The 11151-nt window shown below is 57.1% G+C and overlaps 1 protein-coding gene across 3 annotated transcripts in view; it reads left to right on the forward strand.

The window, feature by feature from the left end:
* CDH22 (cadherin 22) overlaps positions 1-10807 on the forward strand; it is an 85136-nt gene extending 74329 nt beyond the window's left edge. For 2 of the 3 annotated variants that reach the window (XM_054845701.1, XM_054845702.1), the window contains 2 exons: positions 6294-6545; positions 7919-10801. In XM_054845701.1, coding sequence (XP_054701676.1) covers positions 6294-6545; positions 7919-8457 — 791 coding nt within the window. In that variant the 3' untranslated portion in view covers positions 8458-10801. Of the gene's footprint in view, positions 1-6293; positions 6546-7918 lie in introns of all 3 variants that reach the window. The other variant, XM_054845700.1, reaches the window with a different exon arrangement.
* Positions 10808-11151: the final 344 nt, after the last annotated feature.

An 11151-nucleotide genomic window follows, 5' to 3' on the forward strand; every position in this document is an offset into this window, starting at 1 on the left:
GGGGGAGTGAGGGATGCAGGCACCTTGCTGACCCCGCGGGAGGCTGGAAGAGCAGGAGTGAGGGTCGGTTAAGGGTTAAAGTGTAGAGCCCTGTCACAAAGGTGGGAGCAGAACCAGGTGGGGTAGCGCAGGAGGGTGGAGAGGACGCTGGACGCTGCCTAGGGCCTTCTAGGGCTCCTCGTGGGCAGCGTGGAGGAAGCCTGCGAGGGTTTTAGGGAAAGCCTGGGGTGATCGATGGGGCAGCCTGTCCATCAGATGAAGAGCTGGTTGGAGTGCCTGCTAAAAGCAAGTGTGTGGCAGTGGTCACCGGGCAGGTCTGCTACAGCCTGATACTGTCATGATATAGTCATGACACTGCCGCTTGCCAAACCCTGCTGGGTCGGGCCCCGCTGCAGCCAAAGCTGCACGGAGCGGGGATGGCCCTAGCAAAGTGCCTGCAGCCCCGCTCGGCAGCTCCCAGCGGCACGCAGAGCTGCCGTGGCTCCGATGCTCCAGGTCGGAGATACGAGAGCAAAAGGCGACCCTGCAGGAGACCTTGCGTTAGCTGAATTACAGCCGGTTTGCAGGAATCCGGCTTTTAGAAATGGTGCCGTTTCCTACTGGTGTGTGTGTCTTTCCTTTTGCTCTGTCCAAGGGAGCGCTCGAGCACCTCCTAATTCATCAGACAAGGAACAAATATCACGCGTGGTAACAATGGCCCCGATTCAGAAGGAAGCAAATGAACTGCCTGAAGGAAGAGATAGCATTGGAGAAGCTGACCTCACCCAGGTCCAGTTGGTGCCATTCCAACGGCATTCACCATCCCCTGCTTCCTAACTTGCCTTTTGCTGGGTCTTTCTGGGCTGGGAAAATTGATTACAGAAGGATCAAAGGCAATTAAAGCCTGAAATAATGTTCTCCAAGAAATGCTAATTGTGTTGGAAGGGATGGTAGGAAGCATCCAAGCCCAGCAACCTGGAAGGGGTGCTAGATAATATGGAGAGACACATGGAGCTACTGACTCCGTAGCTCAAGGGCTAGGCAAACAGATGTCTGAACTCTCTGCAGGTCTCATTACGAGCATGTAATGGGTGATAGAAGATCTGAAAATCATAACAATCAAAAGCAAAATGTTAGGATTCGAGGATTGCCTCAGGATAAAGGAAGCCTCCTTCAGCCCCGCAGGGATGCCGTTCTCAGCGCAAGCAGCGCAGACGCTGATCTGATGGGGGGGATGAAAAAGAGCGTGGGTCTCCATGAGGACTGAGCAAAAGGTAAATGAGCAGCAGCGCTGCTGTGGCCTGGCACCCAGAGAACTTGGGAGAAGGAAAAATTGGATTCTTCTCCTACTAGCTGTACCCACCTGGGGCTGGAGAGGAATCCTGCTGCTTTTGGGGAGCCCTTAGGGGCAGCCGGCAGCTCTGGCGGCAGCGTGGCCGCAGGCCCGGCCGGGAGCCGTGTGCAGTTCCCTGGAGCTGGCGTGCCCGGGCACCGGGGCTGCGGGACAGCTGCCGGAGAAGAGGCAGGCAGACGCTCGTGGGGCCTCGGGAGAGTGGGAGAGGGCAGGGATGTCGAAATCCAAAGTGGAGGTAGCTTGTTCCCTTCCGCTCTCCCAGCGCTGTTCAAGATTGAGTTATGAGAAGGATTTATTAGTTCTGTCTGTGAAGTTGCCAAGAGACTCTTTGGAGAGGGAGTCTGAGAGAATTATTTTTTTTTATTCCTAGTGATGTTATGCTGCCACCAGCGTATATTGCATTCCTAAACTTTCCTCTTTCAGCAGTACTGACTGGTTCCTGCACTCTCGACCCACGTTGGTTTCTGCCTTGTCTGGTGTCTTGGTCCTCGAGCAGGCAGAGGAGCCATCTCCTGTCCATCGATATGATGCGACACGGGGTAACATCGCTGCGTGGTCAGGGAGAGGGTGGCATAGGAAACCTGCGGAGGAGATGTCAGTTTGTATAACAAGATGGCAGTGATGGTAAATGGTTTGGCTTGGGGCTTCAGAGAACACGTGGAACAACCTTGAGAGTGGTGTGACCGTAGCACGAGGTGCAACCTCACGAGGACGGGGCAGGAAAACAGAAGCGTGGAGATCCCGACCTGTCTGTGCAGGAAAGCTGTGGATTAACGCCTCCTCAAATTTCAGTACCGCCTCCTGGGAAACACTGCTCCTCAACCTCATGACCCAAAAAATGGACTTAGCAGAAAGCTGCTATGGAGGAAGAGACGCGAGAGGCTGCAGGGCCAGGCCTGCCTGGCTTTTCTTTGCAACGACTCAGGCTGTGCTGATACAAACAAATCCACGCCAAGACACACACCCTGAAGCAACTGCCTTGGATCAGCTGTATGTAGAGAAATAACTCTACCAAGAGAATTTACGTTGTTTTATAGGAGGTTACTTTGGATGCATTTTCCAGGATATATTTTCCCAGATCTGGGCAAAATTTTCTTCACTTCTCTGGTCAAATAGACTGCGTGGCATGGCAGCATCACTGCTTTTTCTGGAGTATCTCGGATGGGAACACAGCAGAAGTTTGCAAGTAATGGGTGTAAACACCCGACAGAAAAGGGTTGTCCAGGGCGCCTGGGGAGCCATGGGCAGCAGGGAGGGGGCTGGTCTCTGCCAGACTGGGGTCTGGCTGTCCAGCCTTGGTGAGCAATGTTGTCGGTGTAGATGTGACATTTCTGTGGATCTCCCTCCTCTAGGAAGTGCTCATGTCACCCTGTTCAAGAGAGAAAATGTAGTGTCACGATGTTTGAAATAGTGTTTTGTAGTTGTAATTTTTTGTCTCTCTCCCTAGCACCAAGTTTTGGGTTACACAGCAAGACCTCAGCCCCTTCCCAAGCTGAGGTTTCCCAGAACAGAGCTGTCTGTCGTGCTGCTGATATATTTAAGTACTGGCTGCTTTATTTTGACTTTGTGGGTTCAGCAGAGAAAATATTTCTCCTTCCCATACTCGGAGGTGAGGGGGCTCAGCAGTGCAACGTGCTGTCTGAGCAGTCTCAGCTGAGCTGAGGTTAGTGGCTGCCTCTCTGTGACTTGCACATGTATTTCCCCTTGATTTCTAGAGACTGTTTCTAAAAATACAGCGTGCCTTGTGGCAGGTCCCTAACAGGAGCTGGAGCTGGCTGTAAACAGAAGGGGAGTTGCCTTCTGCTGCGTTTCTGGAGAGCTGAGGAGCTGGTGCTACGGCTGCATTTACGCAGCATTAAAGGGGTGCTCGCCTGAGCGGTGGGGAGAGCTCCCAAGCATCAGAGCTGGGCCAGAGACGGGCTCAGCAGCACGCGGAGGTACACGGCTGTGCGCACAGGGACCCTCTGAGCCAGGATCCGACCACGAGCTCGGGCTGGTTACTTGACTGGTGTGACGGTGCCAGCGAAAGCAACCTTCCTGGGCTGAGGGCCAGAGCCTTGCTCGCTCACAGCAAGCGGGTCTGTCCCATTTGTCCTGTGGCTTCATCTCCACCAGATCCAGATGCCTGAGGCTTTTGTTTAGCTAGGCTAGTTAGGAGTTAGTCCTGGCCTCTTGCTGAGATGATGCCATTAACGTTATTTATATCTCCCTGCTATGCTGCAGCAAGCTGAGGGAGCAGCACCAAATGAGATCTTGTTACCTTTGTGCAAATGATTAGCATAACAATATTTTTTTTTTTCCTAGCTCATCCTTGGTAGGCAATAGGCAGCTTCTCAGCAAACTCTGCTGTGCCAGCAGGCCGCCGTGCTTGCTTCAGCCTCCCTCCTGGGGGCTGGAGCTCCCCTGCTCCTCCTGACGGCTCTGCCGAGTTGCCTCCGTGCTGGGGCAATGTGCTGCTCCAGGAGTCTCGGCCACGGTGGCAGATGTCCTGCAGGACCAGGTGGCTGCCCAGGCAAAGGGTTGGTGGTCCCTGTCTCGTGTACAGAGAAGTCAGGCAATGCGTGTGGTGCAGAAAGCTGTGGGCAATCCCCTCTGAGGGCTGGTGACGCTGCAGCGCTTGGGTCACGTCTGACGCAGGAAGTGTGGGTCGGCGCTGGGCACTGCAGCCTTGCAGGTGGAGTGCTGACATTGCAGGCAGTACCTCCCTTCTGAGGCAAACTGTCCCCGCATCCACTCGTACCAGCATTTGCCTTATTGCTGGCATCTGCTCTGTGCTCCTGAGGATGTTGCCTGCCTGAAGTCTGCTGCTGCGAGCAGGGATGAGTGTGAGGTTACCCAGAAAATTCCCTTAATGGGTAAAAGAAAGAGGTTTTCTAGTGACCTGCAGCACAATTCTGTGTGCATGAGTAAGATCTGGTTTTGAATATTGCCCTTGTGCCATTCAGTGCGGCCTCCAAGTGTTGGCTGGTGTGGTCTTTTCTCCGGTGTCCTTGCCTTTCCCATCTTGAGCTCTTCAAGGCAGATCTGTGCTCTCAGGTGAACTGGAAGAGATTACTTTCTCCTTGTCTCCTTTGTGCTGGGTTCCCAACTCTCCCCAGCTAGGGTGCCTAAAGCTCTGCTCTCCCCAACAACATGGCCATATTCTGGCAACACAGAAAACTCTTGTGGGCTGAGTCCAGAAACCTGACGATAGGAAGCAGCACCCTGGTATTTAGCACCAAGACAGCTGAGCACCATTCTGGGCACAAGCCGGTGCACTGCTGCCTCCTCCCCGGGCACAGACAGCCCATCTTCCTCCCCTTTGCTGCACCTAGCCACGCTCAGCTCCAGCACACGCTGGGTGGGTTTCACCTCTGCACCTGCGTGTCGGCACGGCGGGCACAGATTGGCACGGCGGGCACAGATTGCCCCAGCTCCTCCTCTTCCAGACTGCGGCGAAGCAGAGACCAGCCTTGGCCGTTGCTGGGGCTGGTTGCAGCGGTCCTGTGGGCAGGTCACCTGTGTCTCTACCATTTGTACCGGCAGAGCTGGGCGAGGGCTCAGCGCTGGGATCCTGGCAGACTCTGCCCAAACTGCGTTACCCCGAGCAGCCGGGGAGGAGACGGACTCTGTTCTCTGCTCTGCGCCGGCTGCTGTGTGGCCCCTCCGGGATCTGCCCTGCTTCCCGGCCGGTGGATCTTCCCTGTCCCGCGGCTCAGCGTGTGCCGGCCCCTCTGCTCTGCTCTTGGCTCGCCTCCTGTCCCCACCATGCCCTGTGTGCTCCCACGCAGCACCCGATCCATACAGCAATTTCCGTGGTGGCAGGCAGCCCAAGAGCCAGAATTAGAATAGATGTCTTTTCTGATCGAAGAGCTGATTGATACAGAAAGGGTCCAGTCCAGCATAAATCAGGTGCAATGAGGAGAAAGTCAGTAGACAGCAGCGCCTTGCTGTGAGCGGGCCAATCTACGTTTTATTAGATAAAGACTGTAGACAGTCGGCAGAGACTTCTGACATCTGGCCACAATTGTTCAGCTGCTATTCAATCCCTTCCTGCCCGCTCCGCTGCTGGCTGGCAGCGAGTAGCACGCGCGAGCAGGGAGCCGAGCTGATTTTCAGTGCCTGTTCCTACCCTCCGTGCTCCAGGTTGCCTGTGCGCAGCTGCTGCTTGGGTTCATCTCTGGCACCGGAGCCCTGGAGGGGCCCGTGAAGTGGCCCTGTTAATGGGATCGTAATGGGTTGTGCTGTGCCGGCTGAGCCCCTGAAACAGCAGACGGAGAGGAGGATGGCTGGCTCGGCTGGGAGGCTTGGAAGGAGCTCTGCCTGCTCCTTCAGAAGTTACAAAGGATCCTGGGGGGATTCGGCCCTCCGGCTGAGGCAGGACCCTTCACCTGCGGCTCTCAGGTTTGGAAGCAGTAACTGCTCGTGCAGGTTCAGTGCCATCTGCAGACCCCTGTCCACTCTGGACCGAGTGGGTCAGGAGGGGGTCTCGATGTCAGGAACTGATTTTTATCCTGATTCATGCTCTGTGCCGTGCTCAGAGGGTCTTCTGGAAGGGTTTGGTTTTTTTTCCTCTCTCTCTGCTCTGACTGCATTGTCAGCATGGCTCAGACACCTCCTCCTGTGTTGGGTTCGCCATGCCCTCGGCGTGCTGGCAGGTGAGACGCCGGGCTGGCCCCGAGGTGCCCGGTGAAGGGGCGTGTTCTGGGGCAGAGCTGACCATCTCGGGGTGCTGAGGGGCTGCAGTCTGGGGGAGCCACCAGCTTGCTCCCTGCTCCCCTGTGACGGAGAGGAGGGAGGGAGGTCGGTCCTGTCCCCGCTTTGGGCGATTGCTGGAGTTGGTGCGCAAACAGCCGCTGTGCAAGCAGTAGCAGCCCACCAGCACCCTGAGTGTTCATCTCGAGTGTGGAGGAGCTTGAGGTGAGTCCTCCTGGCTGTGCTATGGCAGTGACTTTGCTGTGGGTTTACTTGTTCCCTGCAGACAACACAGCTGCGGTGCACACACAAAGAATGGGCTTCAATCGCCAGGAGCAAGATGTGTACTTGCTCCCCATTCTGGTGGTGGACAGCGGCCCCCCAGCCCTCAGCAGCACAGGGACTCTGACCATCCGCATCTGCGGCTGTGACAGCAACGGGGCCATCCAGTCCTGCAACAGCACAGCCTACGTCGTATCAGCTACGCTGAGCCCCGGCGCCCTCATCGCGCTGTTGGTGTGCATCCTCATTCTGGTCGGTGAGTGCCTGCCTGTCCCCCGGCCTCCTCCTGTCCCGTCCCATCTCCTTTCCAACCAGCATCGCGCAGACAAGCGCAGGCAGTTGCTGCGGGCATGGTGCAGACTCTACCTGTCCCCTTGCTGGTGGGGGTTCATCGGGGAAGCTCCCATGTTTGCCCCGGCTCCCCGCATGCTGGGCTCAGCAGGGCAGCCAGAGCAGGGCTGTCACCCGGTGGAGGCTGGAGAGGTGCTGGCTTGCTCCCTGCCTCGCTGGGCAGGAGCCGAGAGCTGCTTGCAGGCTGCCGTGCCCATAGCAGGCATGTCACAGCAGACGGGGCACGCGTGTGTCCCAGCGTGGTGGGCAAGGGTGGCAGGTGTGGGGCACGCACTTGTGCTCTTACCTCAGCGCAGGGAGGGTCAGCGTTAGAGCATGTGTGAGCGTGTGGGCAGGACGCAGAGCTGGGCTGCATGCAAACCAGGTCAGGACCTGAGCCCTGGGAATGCTGCTGGCTGCCACTGACACACTGGCAGAAGCTTGTGCTGGGCTGCCACAGCACGACGTGAAGGTGCAAGGGAAGCAAGGACTTGTGTGGCATGGGAAGGGGCTCTGAGGGAGAGGTGTTGCAGTGCCCTCAGGTTTAGCATAGGGCAGTTGATGGACGCTGCTGCTGAAAGCCCTCCGGCATCAGTGCTGACTCCCAGCTGGCTCCCGAGGGCTGTCCGGACATCTGCGGAAGCCAGCGTGTTGTTCAGTGCAGTCTCCTCTCCTTGGCACATCTCTACTCCCTGTCTCCTGCTGTGTCTCCATTTAGAAAACCCTTTCCCACAGGGTGCACTTTACACTGGTTTCATTTTCCAACGCAGCGCAAACAAATTTCTGCCTAATTGCCCAAACGAATAAAGTGCACATCGGTGCTTTAAAGGTGATGGGATGAATGGATGATGATCCAGGACACATCTGCGGCTCATTGCTCAGGCTCTGTGCCATCTGCTCCACATTCACCCTCCTAACATTTGGCTGCTGCTGTGATTCATGCACCCCCCCTTTTCCTACTCATCTTCTGCAGAATCCATCCGTTTGTCCGTCCAGCTGTGCGTTCATCCATCCGTCCCTTCTGTCTCAGCGGTCGTGATGCATGGGAAAGGAAACTCCCGGTCTGCACTGGAGCCCGGGCAGACCTCTCTCCCAGGCAGTGGCACAGCACAGCTGCTACTCGATGAGCCGGGCCGACAGGACCTAGCCGGCGTGCCGGCGGTCTCGGCTGCGGGGCTCCCCGTGCCAGAGGGTGCTGTGCCTCTGCGCTCTGCTGCCGAGCACAGGTTGTCCTCGTCCCTGTGGGAGCACAGCTTGGACAAGCCCCTGCGCCCGTCTGACCGTCTCTTCCTTTCCCAGTGCTGGTCCTTCTGATCCTCACGCTGAAGCGACACCACAAAAGCCACCTGACATCCGAGGATGACGAGGACATGAGGGACAATGTCATCAAATACAACGACGAAGGGGGTGGTGAGCAGGACACAGAGGCCTATGACATGTCAGCCCTGCGCAGCCTCTACGACTTCAGTGAGATCAAAGGCGGTGACGGAGGCGGGGGGCTGGGAGATGGGGGCCTGAGTGGAAACCTGGCTTCTGAGCTCCGTGCCCTCCCGCAGTGGGTGCAGAGCCCGGACCTGGACTTCTCCGTGTTCAGAGACTATATCTGCAAGAAGGTGGAGCAGGCAGACGAGGACCTCTCCGTGCCACCCTACGACTCGTTCCAGACCTACGCCTTCGAGGGCTCGGACTCCCCTGTGCCCTCCCTGAGCTCCATCAACACCTGGTCCAGCGGCTCGGAGCAGGACTTCTCCTACCTGGGGGGCTGGGGGCCGCGTTTCCGGCAGCTGGCAGCGCTCTACGCTGGGCGCAGGGGCGAGGAGGACAGCGAAGAGTCCTAGCCATCCCGCTAACCCCCTGCAAGGCTCCCGGCACCTCCTGGACCGGGGCTCTGTGCTGCAAGGGGACAGCGTGTGCCTCCGGCCGGGTTCCACAGCTGCCAGAGAGGGGCTGTGCCGAGGGGCCAGGGAGCACTGGGTGATGTGCTCCTCCGATGCTGCCTCCTGTTCCGGGCACCTCTGCACCCGCATGGTGAGGCTGGAGTGCCCAAAGGAGCCACTGTGGTCATCGTCATCTCCTTAATACCAGTCTCCATTAAAGCACTACACATTAATTTAAGAAAGAGCAAATCTAATTCAAGAGAGTTTGGAGGGGGTTTCTCCCCCACAAATTATCATTTAAATAGATCTGTTCAGTGAGCCCAGTTTAGGAGAGGAAAAGCAAACCGGGAGCCTTTTGTTGTCTAAATTGTTTTTGTCACTTGAGTCAGAGCATTTGAAGTGCTTTGATTTCTTTAAGAGCTTTCTTTGCAGAGGGAAGCAAGCTTTTAACTTCTGTTCAGCTTTTTTCCCCCTTAAGTTTGCTCGCTTTTTGGAGTCGTCCTTTTCTCTGCATGTGGGCTCCTCGGCAGGGCCCAGCTGCTGGCACGGCATCGGAGGGAGCGTGCCACACTGGGGATGTGCGTGCTGGATGCGGGCTCCAAGGTCACGTCCTGCACAGAGCAACCCTGCACGGGAGTTCACTTCAAAACACACTTTGCCTCTAAGCTGCAATTGCTTCGCCTCTCAGTTCTGAGACCTTTCTTGTGGTTATCAAAGATGCCTGTGATTCGAAGGGGCTCTCCCTCCCTGCACAGCGGATGTTGTCATCGAGGTCCCGACGTGCCCCACGGCCCCGGTGATGGACGGGGACATCCCACCCGCCGCCGAGGCACGGTGCTCTGGTCTGAGGTGCAGAGCAGCCGCAGTGCTGGGGAGCGCTGTCAGTGGCACTCCCGGGGTCTGCTCTGCTTACACCTAGCTGACAGCAAAGCATCACGGTTGGCGATAGAAAAGCCATCCCCAGGACATGTGTGTGAGGCCAGATCCTGTTGGTGCTGTCACACGGCTGAGCTGGTTGCTGTAGGCTGGGCAGCGGGTCTGTGACACCTCAGGGTACCCGGGGTGTCGTCCCCCCCCCAGCACAGTGCCCCGCAAGAGCTCCTGCAGCAGGGCTGCCCGTGCCATTGCTCCTCGGGCTGCAGGTGATGCTGGAGGAAAGCGCTCAGTGCCCTGCACCTTTCCAGCCTGCTGACTTCCCCCCACGGTAAACTGAGCAGCACGTTGAGCAACGCCCGCGGGCAGCTTCTCAGGCCATGCTGGCTAGTGCAGCTCCTTATCTGTTAATGCTGGGAAAAAAAAAATCAGTTATATCATTGATAGGTAACCGATAAGGTTTCCCAAGGCCTGACACATCCTGGGCTTGTCATTGGGTTTGTCCTTTTAGTTTAGCCACAGATAGTGTTTACTCTCCTTGGAGAAGGTTTAACTGTAAATGTACATGCGTGTTCATTTTTTACTGTGTTTTGCTTCCCGGCTGCTGGTGTTGGTCCTTTGGCTCAGCGCGAGCCCTGACAGCAGAGGGGCAGGACACGTCTTTGCCACGACTCCTGCCCTCGGCTGCTCCTGCCCGCTGCTGCCGCGTCCGCCCACGCGGGAGCCGCAGCTTGGCTTTCGCGCTGGGACCGGGAGCTGCTCGCTTCTCAGGGTCTCTCCAGTCTCCCCCAAGGAGGTGGCGGGCGCCCCGCTGCCGGCACCCGCACCCCAGCGTGCTGCTGGTTCACTGTGACGATGCCGGGGAGGCAGCGGGGCCAACAGGCTCCTTCCCACTGGCCCTCGAGCGCTGGTTCTGGCCAGGTGATGCCCCGGAGCAGGAGAATGGAGCAAGCCCTCTCTTTCCTCAGGAACGTGTTCGTGTTTTCCCTCAGCCTCCAGGCTGAAGAGCTGTGCCCGAGCCCCTCCGGAGCTGGCCCTTCCTCTAGCAAAAGTGTTGTGCAATAGCAGGGCTCTGTCCGTAGGAGATGGGGTCTGACAGGGTACGTGTTTAGCAACCCTCCCACCGGGTTTTTCCCCATCCCTGACCAGCCAGTCCCCCCCAACGCGCATGCACGCACGCTTGCGTTTTAATTTCTATCCCACATGTAAATACGGGAGGAGCGTGGTGCCGAGCGAGCCGGCCGTTCCGCGCGGCGCTGCCCCGCACTCCCTGCCCACCCGCACCCGGCAGAGGAGCTGGCAGCTGCCACAGCGTCTGATGGAGTCACTTTGGTTTTCTTTCTCTACCCAAATGAAATTAGGAGGTTGATTTCCTCACCCTTGTTATTTTTTCAAGGTCTTTCTAGGACCTGGAAATAAATTATTTCCTTGTCGTCTAGCCTGAGTCTTATTTGCCTGTTTTGTCTTGTTTTGTTTCCTCATGTTGCACCATCAGTGTGGTCCCATCAGCGCCTTCCCAGAGGAGCGGGCAGGCTGCCCCGCCGGCGGCACGGGCTGCGGCACAGGTCCGCTGGCAGGATGCTGCTTCTCTGGCTTCTTCCTGCTGTTCATTGAAATGCTCATCGGAAAATCTTCTTTAAGAGAAGGGTCAGTTTTTCTTCTGAATTTGAAGGAAATGATGAAGAAAAAAATGCCCTTGGCTTTCTTCATCTCTTCAGGAGGAGAAAGTGGGGTTGTGCTTTGGGTGGCACGAGGTGCTGGGTGCATGCTCCAGGCGGGCTG

The sequence above is a fragment of the Grus americana genome, chromosome 17, assembly GCF_028858705.1.
Source record: "Grus americana isolate bGruAme1 chromosome 17, bGruAme1.mat, whole genome shotgun sequence".
NCBI classification, from domain to species: Eukaryota; Metazoa; Chordata; class Aves; order Gruiformes; family Gruidae; genus Grus; species Grus americana.